The 21,287-nt window shown below is 62.1% G+C and overlaps 3 protein-coding genes across 12 annotated transcripts in view; 1 reads left to right on the top strand and 2 right to left on the bottom strand.

Annotated features, from left to right (window-relative positions):
• SF3A2 (splicing factor 3a subunit 2) overlaps nt 1-10,324 on the bottom strand; it is an 11,567-nt gene extending 1,243 nt beyond the window's left edge. The window contains exons 1-9 of the mRNA XM_006743692.3: nt 10,186-10,324; nt 5,012-5,176; nt 3,689-3,760; nt 2,673-2,719; nt 2,100-2,209; nt 986-1,035; nt 767-907; nt 364-432; nt 7-249 (exon numbers count right to left, since the gene is read on the bottom strand). Of these exons, the coding sequence (XP_006743755.2) occupies nt 7-249; nt 364-432; nt 767-907; nt 986-1,035; nt 2,100-2,209; nt 2,673-2,719; nt 3,689-3,760; nt 5,012-5,137 (858 nt within the window). The 5' untranslated portion in view covers nt 5,138-5,176; nt 10,186-10,324. The remainder of the gene's footprint in view (nt 1-6; nt 250-363; nt 433-766; nt 908-985; nt 1,036-2,099; nt 2,210-2,672; nt 2,720-3,688; nt 3,761-5,011; nt 5,177-10,185) is intronic.
• On the top strand, nt 10,274-12,770 carry PLEKHJ1 (pleckstrin homology domain containing J1). 2 transcript variants are annotated; one of them, XM_081829884.1, is made up of 6 exons: nt 10,274-10,379; nt 10,689-10,756; nt 11,000-11,066; nt 11,888-11,978; nt 12,054-12,117; nt 12,206-12,770. In XM_081829884.1, exons 1-6 carry the CDS (start codon nt 10,274-10,276, stop codon nt 12,269-12,271), a joined length of 462 nt encoding a protein of 153 aa, XP_081686010.1. In that variant the 3' UTR covers nt 12,272-12,770. The 2 variants fall into 2 exon arrangements, with proteins under 2 accessions (XP_081686010.1, XP_081686077.1); XM_081829951.1 differs by lacking the exon at nt 10,274-10,379 and adding an exon at nt 10,402-10,599.
• A 621-nt stretch (nt 12,771-13,391) lies between these two features.
• The window catches only part of DOT1L (DOT1 like histone lysine methyltransferase), a 65,455-nt gene continuing 57,559 nt past the window's right edge, over nt 13,392-21,287 (bottom strand). For 6 of the 9 annotated variants that reach the window (XM_081829547.1, XM_081829484.1, XM_081829411.1 and 3 more), the window contains 4 exons: nt 20,233-20,297; nt 18,977-19,906; nt 17,641-18,214; nt 13,392-16,093 (listed from right to left, as the gene is read on the bottom strand). In XM_081829547.1, the coding sequence (XP_081685673.1) occupies nt 17,676-18,214; nt 18,977-19,906; nt 20,233-20,297 (1,534 nt within the window). In that variant the 3' untranslated portion in view covers nt 13,392-16,093; nt 17,641-17,675. Of the gene's footprint in view, nt 16,094-17,640; nt 18,215-18,747; nt 18,879-18,976; nt 19,907-20,232; nt 20,298-21,287 lie in introns of those variants that run through there. The other 3 variants (XM_081829625.1, XM_081829671.1, XM_081829682.1) reach the window with 3 other exon arrangements.

Genomic DNA, 21,287 nt, shown 5'->3' with positions numbered 1-21,287 from the left:
GTGGACACCGGGAGCTGGCGGGGGCAGCTGGGGAGGGCCCGGAGGCCCTGAGGGTGCAGGCCCACTGGGCGGCATGGGTGGCAGAGGCAGGCCTCCCGGTGGTGGCGGGGGCAAAGACTCTGGCAGAGGCGGCCGGGGCGGCAGACCATTCATCAGCGGGGGCGGGGGTCTCTTCACCCCAGGAGGCCCAGCAGGGAGGCTCGGCGGGGCTGGTGGCTTCTCCATCTTGAAGTGAAACTGCAGGAAAAACTGGAGAGAAACAGGAAAGGCTAAGTGGGGCCTTTGAGGCCCTGGGTGAAGGGGCAGGCTGGCCAGGGCAGCCATCAAAGGCCCCAGAACTGCCTGGACCCCAGACTGGCTTACCTGCTTGGTTTCCCGGTTCCAGTGAGTCCAGAACTTGCCTTCGGCCTTATCGATCTCCCTGCTGGGCACCTGCGGGGGGCGGGAGCTCAGTGGAGTGTGAGGTGCCAGTGTCCCGGGCAGGGGACAGGATCCAGTTCCCGGGTGACAGACTAGCCCCACTACGCAGCAAGCCTGCCGGGGGGAGGTGCGGTTTGCGCTCTCGTGTGTGTGGCCCCGGACGAGGTCACGGGAGCCCCGAACAGCCTGGCAAGGAGGACCTCTCACTGCGAGGGGCACCCGGCCGCAGGACACCCAGCCTTCCAGAGGCAAGGACCCGCCGAGGGGGCATCTGCGGAGTGGGCTGGAGGCCAGGAACTGGCCGCTCCCCACAGTGCGGTGGACCTGGGGACCCCACGTGTGCTACCTTGAAGGCGATGGTCTCGTAGGGCTCGGCGGCCATGAGCAGGTACTGCCAGCGCCGGTCGGGGGGCTCGATCCTCTGCTCGTAGGCGGACATGAAGCGGTGGCGGGGCATGATGCCCTCGGCGATCTCAGGGTAGTCAATCTGTGCGGACACGGCAGGTGGCAGCGCCGCCTTTCAGGGGACCCTCCCCTCACGACCGGGCTCCAGGCTTCAACTCACCTGGAAGAGGAGGCTCTGCTGGCCCATCTCCGTGTCCCTCTGCTTGGTCACTGCAACACACAAGGGTCTCAAGTCCAGGCCAGCTTGTCCTCCCTGAGGCTAAGGCAGGGATGTGGCCTAATGCCGCCCCCGAACAGGAGGGAAGGACACTGGGGGACCCATACTCGGGTGGCTGCCGCCCAGGGCCAGCAGAGGCCCTGCCTGAGGTCACGGGGAGGGGTGCAGCAGGACAGTGGGCACCACTGCCCTCCCGGGAGGCCCGGGGCAGCACCAGGCAGGAGCTCCAGACGGGGCCCGCTGGGCACCTAAGGCCAGCGAGGTCTGCACCCCGGCTGCTGGGAGGGTGCCCTTCGCCTCCAGCAGCCATGCCCCCACTTCCAGGCCGCTCTCCCTGCAGCTCCGAGGCACGCCACACTCGGCCCCCCTTACGCCCTCAAGCGTCCCCCCGCTTTACTCAGGACAGACAACAGATGCCCTATTATGGCCAAAAGGCCTTTGACAGCCTCCCCACAAGGATCCTATCATCTCAACCCTAGCTTATGATGGAGACGTGCCCCAGGGCCTTTGCACTGCTGTGTCCTGCCTGAAATGCCAATCCCCCACATGCTTTTTTTACCTTTATTTAGGATATCTGCCTAATAGCTCTTTCTTTCTTTCTTTTTAACTCCCAGGACCACAGTTCTCTACATTCCGTTGAGCCACTTAACCAACTTTCTGGCAGGTGATACAGGAATCCTCCTCTCTGCCCAAGGGTTCCACTGAGTAAATGGTTTCTTACACGGACCCTCCCCCTTCTCCTCCCCCCCAGGGTCAAAGGAAAGGGACTCATGGCCCCTCATCCTCACAAGGCTCCCCAAACACCAGGATAAGGCACAAGGGGCCCAAGGGAAGCCCTGACACTGTGATGCGGTGGTTTGGGAAAGTTCACAGGGAAAGTGGGGCCCAGGGCACTAGTGATGGACCAGTGGGAGAGGCGTGGGCGAGGGAGGGCCCCTGCTTCGAAGAGAACAGCAGTCTCCATGGGGCTCAAGGACGAGGGATGGGGGCCGTGGCGAAGGGCTCATTCATGCCCAGCACCAGGGGCAGGCCAGACCACGCTCCCAGACAGAATTACCTTTGTAGCCTGGGCGGCCAATCTTCACAAACTTCTTCACCTCCACCTTGACCTTTTCTGGCGCCGGCTGGGCGGGGGCCTCCTTGGCCTCCTTGGCGGCTCGCCGGGCCCTGCAGGTGGGATGGATATGGAGCTGTGGCCCCTGCCACACAGGCCGCCAAGGCCACAGGCCCAGGTGCTGGGAGCTGTCCAACCCCCACACTGACCTCGGAGTTTGAGAGGCCAGGGGCATAGGGGGGTTGGCTGGGGGTCGCGGGGTTTGCATGAAATGGGGATGAAACAGACTTGGGGCACCCCTCTCTTCTTGTCCCCTTTCCCACTGTCCCTTATTAGGGAGTCTTACGTGAACCCTCACCTCTTTCCCCTCGTGTCCCGGAAGCCTGACGCTCAAGCAAGATCAGTTAGCTTAACCACTGTGGAAAAAGCACCTTCCACCTCCCCTGGCATCCCCCCTCCACCGGCCCTGAGGCATGGCTGGGCTGGCTTGAGACCATCTCACGCAGGGATGCAAGTGACGCCTCGTTTACCTCGGAGGCCGGACCCTGGGCACTGGAAGGGGCCTGAGGTACTCACAAGTTGGTCTGATGCTTCTTCCCTTGGGTATGTGCCAGGTAGCTCCCCTGCAGTGGGAAAAGCACACGGACAACTCAAGATGGGTGGGGGCGGCCCGAGAGAAGGAGCCGGCCTCTGTCCACCAGTCCACTGCGGAATGAACAAGTTCTATGGGGTTCACACAAAGCGGAATGAAACGCACACAGAGCCTAAGAAAGTAAGTCTGCAAACGTCAGTGGTCACGGCGTGTGGGACACGGCAGTCTTGCCGCCTGCCGTGGGGGTGGGGGGGCTTAGTGGACCTGGCTGGATGGTGGAGACCACCTGGTACCAGTTGGCGGACCCACAAGTGAACGTGCCCTGTGACCCTGTGTGTCTGTTCAGACTACAGCCCAGGAGACCTGTCCCCAGACAGCAGGACAGACTCTACGTATTTCTGGACCAGCACAGGGACACTGGGCCGCATCCGGGGATGTCTGTGGTCGTCACGCTCAGCACCCCCCAAGAATGGCCCGGCTCTGATGTCAGCAGTGCTAAGGGGCAGACCCTGACATACGAGACTGGCCAACTCAGCACTACTTACACACAAACTGAAAACCACCAGAATGTTAAACGGTGTGAAAAAGACAAACGAAATCTGTTTGTTCCTGAATCAGGGCCAGGTGAGCACTTGTGAGATCATCATTGGGACGATCTTAGGGTCGCTGAAAGAGATGAGCTAGGGCCACATCAACGAGATCTCAAAACCTGGATCTAGACCGTCCGGGACTGTGCCCACCCCATGCCTGCAGGCACGTATTCACACGGAATGGGCACTGACGGTGTTCAAAGCAAGCGGGCTGGAGGGAGCCCTGCACACCCAGGGCGGCAGCGGGCGCTGGGGGCACAGGCTGGTCAGTGAGCAGACCTGAGCCCCGCTGCCCCCGGCCACGCTCTGAACGACGTCCCAAAATTAACAGGGAGAGCACGATGGGACAGGGGTGGGATCGGCGGAGCAGCAGGACCCTGCCCAGAACGGAGAAGGCAGGGGTAACACACCTCATTGTTGTGCAGGGTCAGACACAGCTTGCACTCGTACGAGCCCAGATGGTTCTTCATGAAATACGGGTCCTGCGCAGGGAGACACACTCCATTAGCAATCTCGCCCTGTGGTCCCCGCCCCCCGTGAAGAGCCAAAGCCTTCCCTTTGTCCACGACGCACAGCCCTCCCTCAACTGGCAGAGAGGGTGGCTGCTTTCCTCCTTGGCAGGTGTTCTGAGGACAGAGGACTAGCAGCAGCCTGCAGCCCGGGGCCCCACAGGGCCTTCTGAGGCAGCACTGTGGGGCCCCCTGGGATCCTGCGGACACAGGCCACCTGGCAGGGCTGGGGGCCTACAACGCCAGTGCCTGGCCCCACGTCTGGGGCAGTTCTGGGTCTAGACCGCAGCAGAGCCAAAACAACACTGCTGGGCGCCCACCTTCTGGGCCGGGACAGAGATCTGTCGCCAACCACGCCGGCATTCCAAGCACCACCACCCAAGCCAGGTGTGGGAAGAACAGAAGCAAATGGGTTAAAACAAAGGCCCACGGAGACCCTTGTCTCTGTGTGCGGGGGCTCCCAGGCCAGACCGGTGACTTTCCATGAACTAAGGCCGCAGAGTAAGTGCTTCTGACTGCAGGCATGGGGCAGACAGCTGGGGTTCAAACCCTAACTCCACTGCCCAGCGGCCGTGGCATCTTCGGCAATGACGGTCCTGTCTTGTTTCCTCAGGAGGATGTTAGTAGAACAGACCTCAGAGGTGAGGGCTCGACACATGTCAGAGTTCAAAGTCTAAGTGGAACCACACGCTAACCGCTGGGGGTCACGCCCAGGGTGACTCTGCCCCCAGGCGACACTGGGTGATGTCTGGGCACATCTGTGGTCCTCACAACTGGGATGCTCCTGGCATTGAGTGGGTGGGAGCTGGGGACACTGCCCAGCTGCCAACAGTGCCCTAAATTTCCGAAGTGCCAAGGGGTAGACTCTGGTCTGCCCACGGCTGTGTACACCCAAATAAAATGTCGCCCTTTGCTGCTTACAGCTAAAATATCAACTCACGTGATGCTACTGTGGCCCTCGCCACTGACAATGCTCCATGTCTCTGGTAAATCAAACAAAACCAAAAAACTTCGTGCAACAAAAGGTCCCTCTGAACAGCAGGAGCTGCTCTAGGTCAAGTTCCCTCGATTACAGACCAGGACCCCAAGGCCAACAGAGCTGGGCAGCAGGGCCAAGGGCACCAGGTGCAGGGTATACTGAACTTGGCTCCATTGACAGAAGAGAGAGGGAGGGGCCACGAGACAGAGGGAGCTGCCTGCCCGCCTGCCCACAGTTCAGCCAACCTTGTTGATGTCGATGGTCTCCAGGGCCAGCTGCCGGAGGCGCTCCCTGCGGTCTCGGTTGCTCTCCGAGGAGGAGGCTACGCCTCCGCTCCCGGTCTTACCCCCGGGGCGATGCTGGAAGTCCATGGTGAGGGCGTTGGGGCTTTACCACACTGGTAGAGAGACCTGCAGGGCCAAAGGGGGAGGCTGTGAGAATGCAGGGTGCAGCCTGGTGGATGGGTCAGCTGAAGACCCTCTTTTTCAGCGCCCTCTTCCCTGCATATCTTCTAGGAGACTGAGGGCCCACGGTGGCCCAAGGACACACAAACCAGGAATAAGGATGAACAAGGACAAGTGTGGTGTCTATGAATGCCTGTGGGGGAGGATTGGAAAGGAAGTCAATGCAGACGGAGAAGTGTAAAAGCTCAGAGACCCAAAATGGCAACAGGGAAGAGGCAGCCAAGTTCTCTCACCAAGCCTCACCTCCTTCAGGAAGCCTTCCTGGACTGCCCAAGCACACGGTGTGCACTCCTCTAAATTCTTTCTGCTCATCTCCACTCACTTCTCCCAAGCTAAATTCTACTTCTGTGGCTCAGCTGTAAATTTGCTGAAAGCAAGGAAGATCTCTACCCATCCACCTACCTACCTACGTCTTCTCCCTAATGCACAAGAGAGATTCAAGACCTCTTTTTGGCCAAAGCAGGCTCTCCTGGGCCTAAATAGCCTGGTTCCATTCCCTTGTTCTTTCACTCAGCTCAGACCCAACCTCCAGGTACCTCCCTCTGGCCTCCGAACACTTTCCTCTTGACTTGGTCAATGTCAGCCCCGGGCCCCTGGCTTACACCCACAGTATCTTTTATCTGTAGAGGTGACTCACAGGAACAGGATCCAAGAGTGAATATGACCCCACAAAGATGTCCCCATTCTAATCCCTGAAACCCAAGAACACGGAACCATAAATGGCAAAAAGGACCTTGCAGAGGCAGGCAAGTCAAGGCCCTGAGGTGGGGGTGACCTTGGGTTTCCCGGGGGCCCGGCATCCTCACAAGGTCCTCACGAGAGGGAGGCAGAGGGTGGGAGTCCCAGAGATGGGCGGACCCCGCACTGCTGGTGGTGAGGATGGAGGAGGGGCCGCGGGCCAGGAAAAGGCATGAGCCGGGTCTCCCTGGGATCCCCAGGGGAACACAACCCTCCATCTTATACTTAGAATAATACTTAATGATTTATATACTTATTTTATTTTTATTTTATTTATTTATTTTTTAAGGATTTTATTTATTTGAGAGAGAGAGAATGAGAAAGAGTGAGCACATGAGAGGGGGGAGGGTCAGAGGGAGAAGCAGACTCCCCGCCGAGCAGGGAGCCCCATGCGGGACTCGATCCAGGGACTCCAGGATCATGACCCGAGCCGAAGGCAGTTGCTTAACCAACTGAGCCACCCAGGCGCCCTATCTACTTATTTTAAAGAAAAAGAGAGAAGGGATGGAGGAGCAGAGAGGGGTGGGGGAAAGAATCTCAAGCAGACTCTGCACTGAGTGCAGAGCCTGATGCGGGGCTCGATCTCACAACGCTGAGAACACAACCTGACCCGAAATCAAGAGTCGGACAGTTAGCCAACTGAGCCCTCCAGGAGCCCCCCTTTTATACTTCTGACGTCAAGAACTGCACGGTAATAGACTTGCATCATTTCAACCACTGACTCTGGTGCTTGGCTACAGCGGGAAAGGAACACGTCAGGGGCAGGCCGGCTCTGCCGTGGACCTGCAGTGGGACTCGGAGTCACCCCTAACTCTGTACGAACCCAGACCTGTCCCTGGCTTGGTTCTTGTTCTTGACGAGCACATGAAGCCCTCGCACCTGGGAACCAGCAAAGCGACGTTCCAGATGGCTGCTGAATCAGGAACTTATACCTGTCAAGGGGTCGGACTTTTATTACACGAGTTCACCTGGAGCTGCCAACTTTTAAGTGTCGTGAGACAAAGCGTGAGAGACAAGCACTGTCTACCGTGGCAAGCACTCTGTGAAAAAGAATCTTTCACCCTGAAGAAAGGAGACCATGCTGCCAGGGCCGCCCCGGCCTGAAACACCAGGGCGTCACCTGTGCCATCTTCCGTGAGACCAGGGAGCACTGCGCCCCAACAGCCCCGGGGGCCTGCAGCCGCAGTCTGCCCAGAGCTCCGTGGTGCCCGCTGCCAGACCTGGCCACAGGCTCCTCGGCGGAGGCCAAGCACTGCCTGCACCTGCTGGTGGAACACCTGACTTTCCCTGCCGGAGACTCAAGGTTTCTGGGCGGAGGGACAGAAACTCCCGTGGGGAGGGGGAGGGACGCTACCAGCCCGCTCGCCTCCACCAGCAGCACAGAAGCGCAGCAGGGATGGGGGCCTGGGAGATGTCTTTCCCACAGGTCCTGAGTGACTTACAGGCCTCCGTGGAGAGAGAACACTCACTTCTCAAGGCCGTTACAGGACGGCGTTCACCTGAACAACGAAAACTGGGTGCTTCTGGGGGTAGGAGTGTGCTCTGAGCAAGTCAGCAGCCAACCAACAGGTGGATGAGATCCTGCTGTCTTCTGCCTAATGCACAAGAGAGATTCAAGACCTCTTTTTGGCCAAAGCAGGCTCTCCTGGTCTGCCAGAAACCACGGTGGGATGCCACCTCACTCAGATCAGGGCGGCTGTTCTCAAGAAGAAAACAAAGGCAGCGCGTGCTCCCCAGTTCGGCCAGGGCTCAGGGGGGACCTGCGTGCTCCCCTGGGAAGCAGGCGCTGACAGCTCCAGGGTCCAGGACAGAGACATGCCCTCACTTCCTGTCACCTGTTGTACAGGTGACATCCCAGAACACCCCACTGACCCCAAGGGAGATAGAACTACAAGAGTAACTCAGAAGGCAACAATGTTAACAGGGCCAAGAGTTCCCACCAGTTTGGTGAGGAGCCCAGTTCCTTCTTAAACAGGAGAAGGCCTTCGAATGCTGGTGGCTGGCTGGGGAACAGGCACCAGAGGTGTCGCAAAAAGGGCCCACGGAGAGAGTGATGGGCTCAGGGAGACCAAACTCAAACGCTGACCTGGTCACCAAGGTAGAGGGAAACCAGTAAGCACTGGAGACCCAAGCTGCCAGTTACTGGTAGCCCACTGCACACAGCATCCCTGTCCCCCCTAGGAGAGCTCATCCCCAACAGATCATCATGGGCCCAGGGGCCCCTGACTGGCTGCTTGGGTAGGTTGTAGTTTTATTCTCAGAAGAACCGTAATGACAGGCCACTCCACTTACAGGGGCAGGGACCACGGGAGAGAGTCGGAAAGTCGGGGAGTGGAATGAAGGCCAGGCTGAAAAGAGGGAATGCCATCAAAACCTGCCCTTCCCCCACACCTTGCCCAGAAGGTCCAGCTGGAGGCCCACAGCCCAGCCCAGGGGCACAGCATGAGTGCCAGAGACGGTTCTCAGACACTGACAGCTGGGGTCCCCCACACCCCAAAGAAAACACCAGCGTCTCCCCAGGCTCGCTGGGCAGTGAGGTTCACTAGGTGAGAAGCGGGGAACTCACACACACACGAAGAATTCCACATAACCCCCCCCCCCCCGTGATATTAGTGTCGTCCTTAATTACTGGGGGGGTTACTACACCACCAAAGCAGAACAGCACACCAAACGTTATCAAGGCGAGTTACAACCAGAACAACAACAAAAAAAACTTTGGAAAGTAAAGATAGGGCGATCCAAATAAAAAGCTGAATGTGAGAGCTTGGAGGTCCAAGTTAAATAAATCTTTTAGAAAGGAGAAGAAAAAGTGGAAAAACAAAAAAAGAAAACCTAAATGAAATTTTGGAGCAAGAACAGCAAGAAGCGTGGAAAGTATCATCACAGAAGTACAAGAGTGTTCCCCAAAAAAGGGAAATAACCCAGGGCTGAGAGAATCTCCTCATTCTGACAGAAACACCTAAAACGCCTGTCAATAAAAACAATCAGGACAGTTTACCACACCCAGAAAAAACTTTAGTTTCTAGCAAAGAAAGAAAAAGACCAGGAACAAAAGGTGGGGAAACCAGGAGGGAATCCGATTTTTCACAAGAGCACTGGAAACAAGGGGCGAGCAACCCCTTCCCAGTTTCAAGATGGATTTTTCACCCTAACTTCTGGTCATTCGGGGTCACAGACGACCAAGGACTCACACTCGCTCAGTCGGCCGAGGTCCTCAAAAGCCACCCCGCGATGCATCCCGACAGGACCGGGAAAAGGAACACACGGCCGGACAGAACAGTCGCCCACTCCGGAGAGCAGGACAGAAAGTTCTGGACAACTGCTCCGCTGCCGCGCGAGCAACCCGCGCAGACCGGGGCAGGTCTGCGGCCTGAGCGGGGTGGAGGGGAGAGCACGAGGAAGCCGCTTGTTTAAGGCTAGGGAGAAATGCGAAGGACAGGAGGGTGCGGCGGTGAGAGCTTCGAGGGGAAGATCACTACCGGGCCAATAAAACCAGGCTACCAGGAGGAACGGAGACGTCGGTGTCGCGGGAGAGAAGGGCAGCAGGCGAGCGAACTCTGGCGGGGTCGCTAACACCGGTGCGACCCCACCGGGGACAAGCCAGGGCCAGCCCTAAGGACACAGGGGAGGCGGCGGGGGCCAAAGCACGCCGGCGCCGGGCCTCACCCACTCCCCCTCGGGGATCCCACAGCGGCGGGCACCGCGGCCCCCGCGCACCGCCACCCCGACCCGGCCCCGCTGGCCGCCCGCCAGACCCCCGAGGAGGCGGGACTCGCCTGGCCCGCCCGGAACGCGGCCCGGGAGCTGGGGCCCGTGGGCGCCGCGAACCGAAAAGCCGCCCGGCCCTCACCCCGCGCCCCCGCCACAGACGCCCGTGGCCCACGTCCGCTGCGGTCCGGGGAAGCCAGGGCCCCGGGGCCGCGGTCCTCGGCCCGCGCCTCTCCTCACCCCGCGTTCCTGCTCACTCCGCGCCCGCCGCGGCCACGAATACGTTATGCGCACGCGCGTCGCGTGCTGGGGAAGCACTTCCGGGGGCAACGGGGGGGGTGGGGTGGGGAAACGGCCTCCTTTGTGCGCATGCCCGCTCTGCCCAGCGAGGTGGACAGAAGCGCCGGAGGCGCGAGGAAACGGGGCGGGGCTGAGAATAAGGGCCGGTACTCGAAGTGCGCGTGCGCACCAGGCTCTCAACGCCTAACTCGCGCGGGGTCAGTTCTCACCGGAGGCCCGGCTTCTGCTCGTCGGTAAAGGGCGCCACCGATCGTGAGGGTACCTTCCTCTGTTCTCACCCCGGATCCAGCTTATTGCATGATTATCTATAACGACCGTCTGTGTCGTCTACTATCGCGTGCGCCCCACGCAGGCTTCGCTAAGCGCCGAGGCTCCCGGACGATCCACAGGATGAGTGACTCGGGTGCGCGCAAGCGCAGTGGCTGCGGTAGCGCTTCCGGGACGGCGCTGTGGGACTTTTTTGGCGCGAGTGGGGACGGCGGCCGGGAGGGCGCGGTCAGCGCTCCGCGTTTTGGGTCCTGGCAGCGCCATGCGCTACAACGAGAAGGAGCTGCAGGCGCTGTCTCGGCAGCCGGCCGAGCTGGCGGCCGAGCTGGGCATGCGGGGCCCCAAGAAGGGGAGCGGTGAGCGGGCTGGGGCGCCGGGGCGGGCGGGCCGGACGGGCGGGGGTGGGCGGCCGCCGAGCCCGCGTGAGCCCGCCCTGTGCCCGCAGTGCTGAAGCGGCGGCTGGTAAAGTTGGTGGTCAACTTTCTCTTCTACTTCCGGACGGACGAGGCCGAGGTAGGCCGACGGGCCGGGGTCGGGGGCCGGGGCCCGCTCGGGGCCCGGGGGCCGTGGCCCGGCGGGGGGCAGGGCCGGGTCGGGGGCCGGGCGGGGGTCCGGAGCCCGGAGGGGGCGGGGCCGGGCTGGGGTCGGGGGCCCGGCCGAGGGCGGGGGCGGGTTGGGGGCGCGGGGCCGAGGCGGGGGCCGGGGTCCCCGCGGAGGCCCGCCCTCACCGGCCCCCTCGCGCCTCTCTGCCCGCAGCCCGTCGGAGCCTTGCTGCTGGAGCGCTGCAGAGTCACCCAGGAGGAGCCCAGCGGCTTCTCCATCAGTGAGTGCCGGCCCCGGGCCTGCCCCTCCCGGGCCCGGTCGCCACGTCTGTCTGCGCGGAGGCAAAGTCCACTGCCCCGGGCGGCCGGAGGGCGGGCCGGGCTCTTCCCCCGGGGCGTAACCACTTGCTAGCTGCAGCCGCAGGTGCCCTAGGACTTTCTGTCTTGTTGGGAAGCACTGCACTGTTCGGGTGCCCGGCCGGGTTCTGGGCGCTGGGGAGGATCCTCCGGGTCGTCTTGAGAGCGTCGAGTCAGCAGAGGAAGGCGGAGTTTGTGCTGGTTTTCTGGTGTGGCGCTCAAACGAGAGAAATGTGTGTTCCCCGAGTCCAGGAGGGCAGAAGTCGACAACAGGGTGTCTGCAGGGGTGGTTCCTTGCCAGGGAAACTTTACCAAGCGATCCTGGCTCCCAGGGGTCGCCAGCAGCCCGAGGTGCCCGTTGCCTTTGTAGAGTCAATCCTGTAGTCTCCCATGTGCGTGTGGCTCATCCTCTGCGTGTTTGTCTTCAAATTTCCCCTTTTTACAAGGACACTAATGGGATTAGGTTTGGTACCCAACTCTTTTCAGGTTGATCCGTTAAGTAATTGCACTTGTAACCGTCCTGACTCCAAATAGGGTCGTATTATTAGGTTCTAGGGATTAGGACTTGAACATTCTGTTCTGAGGACACAATTCAGTCCACAGCACAACTGGTGGGAAGCCAGGAGTCTGGGCTGGGACTGGAGGAGGGGACACTTTAGGACGGAGGCAAGAGGAAGCTGAGGCCTGTGGCGGGCTGGGGGGGCGGGCAGTGGGCGGGAACAGACGGGGGCTGCTCCCTCTGCAGGCTTCATGGAGGACCCAGAGAGGAAGTATCACTTCCAGTGCTGCAGTGAAGAGCAGTGTCAGGAGTGGATGGGGGCTCTGCGGCGAGCCAGGTCGGGTGTGGGCCTGCCTGGGGGGGGTCTGGGGCACAGCAGGGCTCTGTGAGCATACGCCACTTTCTCCCCCAGCTACGAGTTCATGCGGAGAAGCCTCATATTCTACAGGAATGAGATCCAGAAGATGACTGGCAAGGTACACAGAGGGTCCAGGGGAGCCGGGGGTGGGGGCAGGGGCGTGGGCCCCTGGGGCCTGGGCTCATGCTGCCCGTTCACCCACACAGGACCCCCTGGAGCAGTTCGGCATATCTGAGGAGGCCAGGTTCCAGCTGGGTGGCTTGAAGGCCTGAGTCTGGAACAACCCCCCCGCCCCATCCTCTCCAGGCCCTGGGTTTCCTGGTCAAGCCTGGATTTGCTGCAGCAGATGTTTGGCTTAAAGACTTCAAAAACCCAAGATCGGTGGGGGTGGGCAGGGGCAGGTTGGAGAAACAACCCACTGACCGCCCCCCCCGGCCCCTGGACTGGTCTGCACCTATTGGTGCCCCATGCTGCTACCGGGGGACAAACGTCCACTCCTAGAAGTTGCGTCCAGTCCCTCGGGCACATCCGTCTGGGGTCTGGAGGCTCCTGAGGCTGGTGTAGCTCTCCTGGCCTGTGCAGGCTGAATGTACAAAGCTAAACGATGCTGTGAAGACGGGCGTGGGGGCCACGCCTGCTGGAGCCACTGTGAATTCTACTCCTGCTGATGGGGCAGGCCCTGGCCGGACGCCTCTGGGTGGAGCTGGAAGTCTTCACTCTCAGGCCAGCGTGCTTGTTGTATTCAAATAAAGGGACCTCTTTTCCACGTGGGATGGTGCTGCCGTGAATGCAGGAAGGGGCTGCTGGCCCCAGGTGGTTGGAGCTGGCTCCCGAGGCAGGGCAGTGAGGCCTCTGTGGGACGGCAGTCCTCCCCAGCTTGGAGGTTTAAGTGCCCAGGAGCAAGGGCCGGGTTGCCCCAGTAGAGGGACAGAGACCTAGAACCAGACCAGGGAGAGGCAGGGAGGCTGGGACTTTGCTTGGTCCATGGGGCCTGTAGTGCTAACAGGCCCCAAGGGACAATGGAAGGGTGGTGTGATTGAACCTGAAGGTGACCTGTGATCCCAGTTCCTAGGCCTTCCCTTGAGTACAGGCAGGACCTCAGAAAGGGTTTTTGCCAGTGTTAGAATCCTAAGTCAATCCCTTTTAATAAAAAAGGGAGGCATCCTGGGTGGGCCTGGCCTAATCAGCTGTAAGCACGGGAGGGACTGGGCCTCCCTGAGGAGGGTGCTTGCTGTCTGCCGTGGTCACGGGGCTGCCTTAAGGAACCTACCAGGCTTCTGCCGGGAGCACCATCCTCCCCACTTGGGGAATGGTGAGTGTGACCCCTGGCCCTCACACCTCTCCCTTCCTTGCTGCATCATCGTCAGAAAGAAATGCTGCCGCCAGATGAGGTTCAAGTGAAAAGTATTTTATTACAGCGCCTAGAGGTGGAAATGCAGAGTGCACTGGGGTTCTCTTAGGAAAAGAGGGTCAAGCCAGCAGCCCAGGGAGGGACAGGCCATGCCAGCACCCCCAACTGAAACACAGTCTACCAGAAACACAAAGCAAAGCCCCGTCTGAATTACAAACCAAGGTCGAGAGACGTGGGAAACAAACCAGTGTGGCTGGACCATGGGAATGAGGGCGGGCGGGCGGGCGGGGCGGGTAAAGAGGGGCGCGTGAGCCTTAGGTAAATCACAGTCCGTAGCTGCAAGAGACGGTGAGCTGCCCGGGAGGGCCGTGTTCACGGTTCGGTTTTCCTGAGCAGAGCCCCCCTGCGGCCCACCCGCCTTCCCTGAAGTTGCCCGCGGTCGGCGGTAGCCCCGGGGCTCTGTGCACGGGCCTGCTGCCTCCCCTCCTGCTAGGGTCAGCCCAGCCACCGCGGGGTGATCCCAAACACGCCCCCGCTCGTGCCGGAGACTCAGGGTGGCACGTCCGCAGGGAGCCCCACGTCAGTGACCGTGCGGGCCCCTTGAAGTGACGCAGCATGTGCGAACAGGGCCGCTCTGTTCTACGCTGGGGACTCCGGCGTGACCTCTCCGCTGTCCACCCACCCTGTAGCTTTTTAGGGAGCCCTGTGCCCCTGACACGGGTGGGCGTGTGTGTGTGTGTGGCCAAGCAGACACTGCCCTGTCCTGGGGGCCAGGGCTTGGGGTTCACGGGGGTGAGGCACAGCACCGTCATGCCCCGGGGGCGCCGACCCAGAGGGAGGGAGCCAGGGCAGCCAGTCACAGAAGGATGGGCCAATTTCAAGAACCCATCGCGAGCACCATCTTCTGCCTCAACTACTGCTCTGGGCCAGGGGCGTCACCCCCAGGGCAAGCAGGAAAGCAGGGCTCTGGCAGGCCCCTGCCTGTGGAAACCAGGGGTCCAGCCAACTTCCAGAACAGCCAACGGGTTGACCCGGCCCGCACAGATTGGTCTGCCTCCAGGCGGCGGCTGCAGGCAGAAAAGGGTCCTGCGGTGGCCGTCTTTGGCCTGCATGCCTCAGGCCTCCGCCTGCCCACCAGAAGAGCAGGGGCCAGGCCGAGCCTCCCGGGCAGGCAGGAGCTCAGGGCCTCTACTTGAGCAACGGGCTAAACACAGCCCACCTTTGGAAAGAGGCAAGTTCCCTGTGTTCCTTGGGGGATGCAAGCACCTGAGGACAGGGCTCTGACCTCACCGACTCAGCCCTTCCTAGAGCACCCATCTCGGGGTCCAGATCCCTCTGCCAGGACCTGGGCTGATGTTGGCCCTTTCAGGGGGCCTGGGGGCTTCTGGACGCACCCTCTGAAAACCACGTACATACACAACACTGGCCGACTGCTACCCTGGAGGGGCTGGAGAGCCCTACTGGCAACCTCTAGACGCCTCCGAACAGCTCTCCCAGCTTTGCCCTGCCCCCGCCCCCCCCCCCCAGTGCGTTCACTGCCAAGCACCATCAGAGCTGCTCTGGGGTGGGGGCGGCACGGCCTCAGCGACCACACAGACTGGCCAGAGGGGCTTGGGCGGGGCGCGGGGCCTGTCCACTCCACCCCGGGAGCCGCGGTCACGCGGTCCGGGGCCAAGGGCCGGCCCTGGGCCCATGCCACTGTGTGCACTTGAATAAATAGAAAGGTTCTCCCCTCACTTTTCTTCTTTAGTTTACTATGCATTATACAATCTAAAAATAAATGAAGTCAAGTCTATGAAATTTATAAATTTTCATCGCATCTCTATAAAATACTGTCACTCCTCAGCGTGACTCTCCTCTGTACAGACACACCAAGCACCCGTGACTAACCTGCCCCACTTCACCGGCCCACGTGCCGCGAGCTTACTACGCGCTTTGGTGGACCACGGCGGGAGCCCCGGACGAGCAGGGACGTCCAACAGTAAATGCACTTGCACCAGCCCGCCACGCCGTCGGGAATCGGGTACCAGACCTTCCCCAAGCACCACTCGGAACGGGTCCCGCGCAGGATCGGGGAGGGTCTGACCGCCCTACGCCCGCCGACCGTTCCTATGCCAAAGGCGCTGATCCCAGGCCGAAGGGCCAACAGTCCGGTAGGAGCCGTTCACAGTGATGGGGCGGGGGCGGGCGCCCCCTCGGGGAGAGGGCCTCTTCCGAGGAATGTCACAACAGCGCGAGCCACCCTCCACCTGGAGACAGCCATGCCTTTGGTATAGGAAGAGCGGCGAGAATAAATAGGGCAGGCGCCTCACGGCCTGGTTTTGGCGTTGGTCAACCTCCAGTCAGCACCAAGAGGATGAGGCGGCGGCGAGGCCTGCGTCGAGATAGCACCGGGACCGCGGTCAGCGCGTCCGCGGGCAGGCCAGTCCTTCGGGTGGACGTCTGTATATAGATCCTCTCATATATAGTATTTACACTTCTCGATAGGTTGCCTTTACGACTTCGGTGGAGTAAAATAAGTCAGGATTGTTTATACTTTTTAAAAAACGATAAATACTTTATCTAAAACTATCGACAGTACGAGCCGGAGCCAGGCCCCAGCGCCTCCTGCAGGTCTGCACAGCGCGGATTCACAGTAGAGCCTCGTCCCCCGTCCTCAGTCCGTCCTTGCCGTCCCGTGGCCGGCCGCCGGCCCAGCCCGTCCTTGCATAGGTCTCACGGTTGAGGTAGAAATCCTAATTACCTGCAGAGACGCGCGTGGGAGAAAAGGCAGCAGATTCAGTGTCTTTCTCGGGGGGGCCCAAACATTCCCCCAGGCCAGGGAACCAAAGCCTCCTACAGGCGGATGGACGGTCAGACAGACAGAACAGGGTTGCTGCAGGCCCCGCCTCTCCTGGCAGGGACCCCCGGCGCCGTGCCCCTGGTCTGCCCGGAGGCAGCAGGTCCCCGTCCTCCCCTCCCCCCCGGGAGCCTTGGCACCGAGGCCCCCCCGGCCGCATGCCAGGCCCTGCTCGCAGGCCAGCCCAGGGAGACCGCCCGTGATGGCCACGGGGCAGAGGAACAGAAGGCACTGGTCCCCTGTGGGCCAGGACCAGGAGCCTGATGCCCAGATGCTTCCGCACGCACACCTCGGACCTCTTCAAAGCCGGTCCCGGCCGCACAACGCCTTCTCTGATGGCGTGAGGCCCCCACGCACGCGCACGCGACCTGCTCTACCTTCTGGGCTTTTCCAACAGGACTGTGGCACAGCCCGTCCCCAGACGTGCACCCTGACCGGGAGGCCGTTAGACTGCGGCGGCCCCACGCCTGTTTCCACTTAAACACGCGGCAGACAGTGGAGGATGGGCCGGCCCCAGCACCCCGTTAGCAGCCGGCTTCCTTTCCTCGAGCCCTCGGCCCCGGGGACGCCAAGCCGCACCAGCAGTGGCCGGGCCGGCTGTACCAGGGCCCAGCTCCCTAACGCCGACACGCGGCCCACAGGGGCCTCACGACGACCTTCCTCACCCGCTTCCGAAGACGGGCCCTTCCTACACGGCCCTGCACGCCTCCACGCTGACCGCCCCGGGGCACGGGCCGCGTTCCTGGGAGCGGCAGGAGCCATGCCGTGTGGGCACCAAGGCAAAGCACTGCCCCCCCGCCAGGCAGCCGTTCCTCTGTGGCCGGCGCCACGCTGCCCCAGGCCTGCAGGCAGGGGCCTCTGGCTCAGGAGCCTGAGGCACGAGCACCAAGTTTGGACGACCCTCTACACGTCGCCTTTTCTTAAAGCCCTAAGGGTGCGTTCAGGGAGACAGGCTGCGGGAGGCCCTAGAGCAGACAGACGGCAAGGCTGAGCCCTGAGCTACCCGGGGGCCCCGGTCCCTGGCCGCTGCAGACACACAGCCTGAGGGTGACAATGGCGGGCTCCATCCAGCTAGACGGGCCGGGCCGGGCTGCCGGCCTCAGCCACCTCCTCCCGGCCCCCTCCGCTGGGCAGGGGCCCATGGGGGCTTGCCGTAAAGGGCTGGGCCGGGCAGCGAGAGCGGGCCACCCCCTGGAGCTCCGCGGTGGCTGCTCAGCCGCCCCGGAGGCCGGAACACACGGCCAGCCCTGCCTAGCCACCAGGTTTCCCTCGCCTCACTGTGCTCTATCTTCCCTTGCACCTCTCAGGACCAACCGTCTCCACCCGAGGCAGAACAGCCTGGGTCCCCTGGGCCCCTCCTCGGAGCCCTGCGGGCCCGTCCACTCTCTGTGGAAGGAAGGACAGACAGTTCAGGGTCTCGTATGGGCCCCCTGGTTGGGCTCTAGCCTTACCTTACAGAATACGAACTGCTAGCTAAGCAAGGTCTTTATCTTGGCTTAACCCCCGCAAGGCGCGCGGCATACGGAGGCGGCATGCCAAGGGAAACCCACACGGCAGACGGCCCCGTGGAGCTGGCCTGCGGGATCACGGGCGCGGCCTGGGCCAGGGCCAGCCCGGGCAGGGGCTGGTGGTGCACCGTGAAGGAGGGGCGGGGGGCCTTGTGCGGGAGGGAGGCGAGCTTGATGGACAGAGAGGCGTTAGCAGGCTGCAGAGAGGCGGCAGAGGAGGTGGGTAAGAAAGCCTGGTTAGCCGGGAGGGACGCGAGGTTCTGCAGAAGCAGGGGCTCAGAGTTAGCTGGGAGCAGCGCGGGGGCAGGAGGCAAGGCGGCGTTAGGGGGAGGGGGTGCGGGGAGGGCGGGCTGCCCCGGTGGGGGCGGGGGCGGGGCCTGAAAGGAAGACGCGGGGGCGCCGGCCACCGCCTGCAGCGGGGTTAAGCTCAGCGTGGCGCTGCGACACGCAGCCCCGCTGCCGAAACTGGCTCCAAACGGATGAGCGGAGGCGGAAGGCACCGCGTGGTTAAAGACACCTGCAAACAGGAGAGAAAAACTCAGCTTCAACAGGTGGGCACTCTCCAGTCAAGCGCAGAGAGACACAACAACAGGGAAGCAGACAGCGGCCACAGGTCCGCGTGCGGCGCAGGGGCGGGGGCGAAGCAGCAAGCAGCGGGCACGGGCGGCCGGGTGCGACTTACCTGCAGGGCAGTGCCGGGCCGCACCCCCTGCGGGCACGCCCACCCGGGCTCCCAGCCGCGAGACAGGGCCTCGCCTGCCTGTGCCCAGCAAGGAGCTGGCTGCGGACTCCTGGGACCCCAAGGTGGGCCCGGCCCAGCCCGGCCCCGTGGCTCCTCTCCACCCCTACACGGTGCCACCACACAGCATGCGCTGTGGCCCTCGCTCTTGCCCAGCACCAGCCCCCGAGGCTGCCCAGAACCCATGGGCTGTGTCGGGTCGGACAGAAGACCTCCACGGGGAGGAGACAGAGCCCTAGTCATGGCGCCAGCCCTCCTGAAGGTACAAGGGACGCCGTCACAACCAGAGGGCCTGACGCAGGCCGACTCACGCGTGAGCGCCCTGCCCACACCACGGGCACATCTGCATCTCACGGAAAGGAACGAGGTGGCAGGTGCAAAGTGGACCCCAAGGGACAGGTGGGCACAGCCTCTCGCCCCTTAGGGGGCCCTGCAAGGGAACCTGTAAAGCAGTCGTCGTTAGCCCAGCGGTCCGGGAGGGCGACGGCGTGCGGCCCGCAGGACCCGACACTCAGGCGGGAGAGACGCGCGTCTGCCTACCTCCAACTGCGCCGCCTGCCACCCCGGAGGAAAAGCTGCCCATGGCGTGCGAGTTGGTCAGTCTGGTTGCAGCGGACGAGACGTGCACCAGGCCGGCGGCGGCCGGCACGGAGCTGAACAAGGACTGGAGCACGGACGAGCCCAGGTTGGCCTGCAGGGACATGGGACCCAGGGCGAACTGTGGGCCGGGGGCAAAGGTGCCCAGGAAGGGGCGGTGTGTCTGGGCGGAGGGGGCCGCGCTGACTGCCGAGGACGCCACCGTGGCGAGGCCCGGGCCGCTGAGGAGGCCCCCGGGAGGCACAGTGGCGGCAGAAATGAAGAGGTTGTGGCCATTCTTCAAGTCGGGCTCGCGGTCCCGGCCCTTGCCCGGCTTGCTGTGCACCAGCGAGGGCTTGTCCGGGGCCCCGCACGCCGGCAGGCCCAGCTCGCCGGCCTCCCTGCCCTTGGGGCCACCCAGTCCTTCCAGCTGCCTCTTGTTCACAAAGGCGCCGGACTCTGCGGCACTGCCCTCCTTGCCCCGCGGGGCAGGGAAGCTCAGGGGGGCGCCCAGGCTGGCCGCCTCGGGGACCTTGTGGGAGAGAGAAGCACCATCGCTGAAGCTGTGTAAACTGAGGTCGGCGGCCAGGCCCCCGCTGAAGGCGAAGCCATTGGGAGGGTTGCTGCTGGGGCTCAGCCCACCGGCCCCCGACAGGGCACCGGAAAAGCTTTTCCTGGGGTGGGCAGCCAGCTTGGCTTCGGCCAAGCCGGGCTCCTCTAGGGGGGGCCGGAAAGCGAACAGGGAGTTCTGGCTCAGGGCGGAGCCGGCCTGCAGTGGGCTGTCGGCGCACTTGGCCAGGCCGAGGTCGGAAATGGGTGAGAAGGTGGATTTCCACTTGCTGCTGTTGGCGGGCTCGCTGGCAGGGGTCGGCTTCCTCCCGGCCAGGCCACCACCTGATGAGGAGAGGCAGAGCCGGTGAGGCCCGGGGGCTCAGAGTCACCCCGTTCCGCCCAAGGGAAGCGTGCTACGGTAGAGCGAGGGTGGGACGGGACGGAAGCTGGAGACTGGAGCGTCTGCGGGGGGTGGGGGGTGGGTCAGGCACGCAGAGTGTGTCAGATGCTGGCCCGGTTCGACGGTACTGAGACCAGCCATCGTGGGGACACAGGTGGCATTCAGCATCACCCAGAGACAGTTCTAGAAGCCTGGCACGGCTGGTCCTGAGTGTCAAGGCCACACCCTGGGGCCTGGGAGTTACAGGTCAGGGTGCACAGCTACTCACCGCTTTCCAAGGTTTTTGGAGGAGATTTGCTTTCTAAGGAGATTGTTGCAATTTTTCTCTCGATTCTATCAAGAAAAAAATACACGACAGATGTTTGAAATCCATGTGCACGTGAACTGCCCAGGGAGGTGGGGAAGCAGGCCGACACACAGCCTGCCCGCCTGCAGACCTCTCTAGAGCCCGAGCCCAGCAGCAGGGGACAGGGCCGAGAGCTCGGGAACAGGGGTGTCACATCCCAACACAGAGACACCCCCGAGTCCCAGATGGGGCCGCCTCTGTTTCACCTTGCCTCCTGGGCTCTTTGTCAAACCCCCGAGACCTGCTGTAGCTACAGGCACCGCGGTGGCGACAGCGGGTGACCTACGTGACCTGCAGCACACGACGGGGAGTCGGTACTCGCGGCCCCGCCAGACCGCAGACCACACACACTCCACTGCCCGCACTTCCACGGCACATCCTGGAGAACACCGCGACCTCCAGAAGCGTAAGGAAACTGCCCAAGAGAATTTGGGAACCGCGAAGTTGGACATTCCCAACACAAAAGAAAAGCACTCAAGCGCAAAACTTTCAAAAACGTAATTTACGTAAGCAGAAGAGGAACAGGATGAACGAACCTAGGCGAGACACCAAAAGCACAGGCAACGAAAGAGAACAAAAACACAACTGGACCCAAATTGAACACTTTTGTCTTTCAAAGACACCTGCAAGAACGTGAGAAGAAAAATCAGAGGATGGAAGAGAACGTTCACGGGTCAGATATCGGATAAAGGACCCCTGCCTAGAACATACGAAGAACTCTTAGAACTCGACAAAAACAAAGGACCCGAGCACACATCTCTCCCCAGACACTCCAGTGGCCGTCAGCGCACGAGAAGACGCTCCACACCACTGGTCAGAGCGGCGGAGCCCACAGCTACAGCGAGACCCCACCTCACGCCCACGGGAACGGCTATCACGATAAAAAACAAAACCAGACCATAGCAGGTGTCCGCGAGAATGGGGAAAACCCGACTCCCTCACGCCGACGGGGGGCGGGGGGGCACGCGAGGTGGGGG

Source organism: Leptonychotes weddellii, chromosome 1 (assembly GCF_054177405.1).
Source record: "Leptonychotes weddellii isolate Sample4059 chromosome 1, ASM5417740v2, whole genome shotgun sequence".
NCBI classification, from domain to species: domain Eukaryota; kingdom Metazoa; phylum Chordata; class Mammalia; order Carnivora; family Phocidae; genus Leptonychotes; species Leptonychotes weddellii.
The sequence above is the reverse complement of the archived record's forward strand: the minus strand, read 5'-3'. Positions and strand labels throughout refer to the sequence as shown.

Coding starts and splice junctions, on each gene's coding strand:
- PLEKHJ1 (XM_081829884.1), top strand. CDS start 10,274: ATGATTATCTATAACGACCGTCTGTGTCGTCTACTATCGCGTGCGCCC. Junction 10,380..10,688: donor CCACAGGATGAGTGACTCGG/GTGCGCGCAAGC, acceptor CTGTGCCCGCAG/TGCTGAAGCGGCGGCTGGTA. Junction 11,067..11,887: donor GCCCAGCGGCTTCTCCATCA/GTGAGTGCCGGC, acceptor CTCCCTCTGCAG/GCTTCATGGAGGACCCAGAG.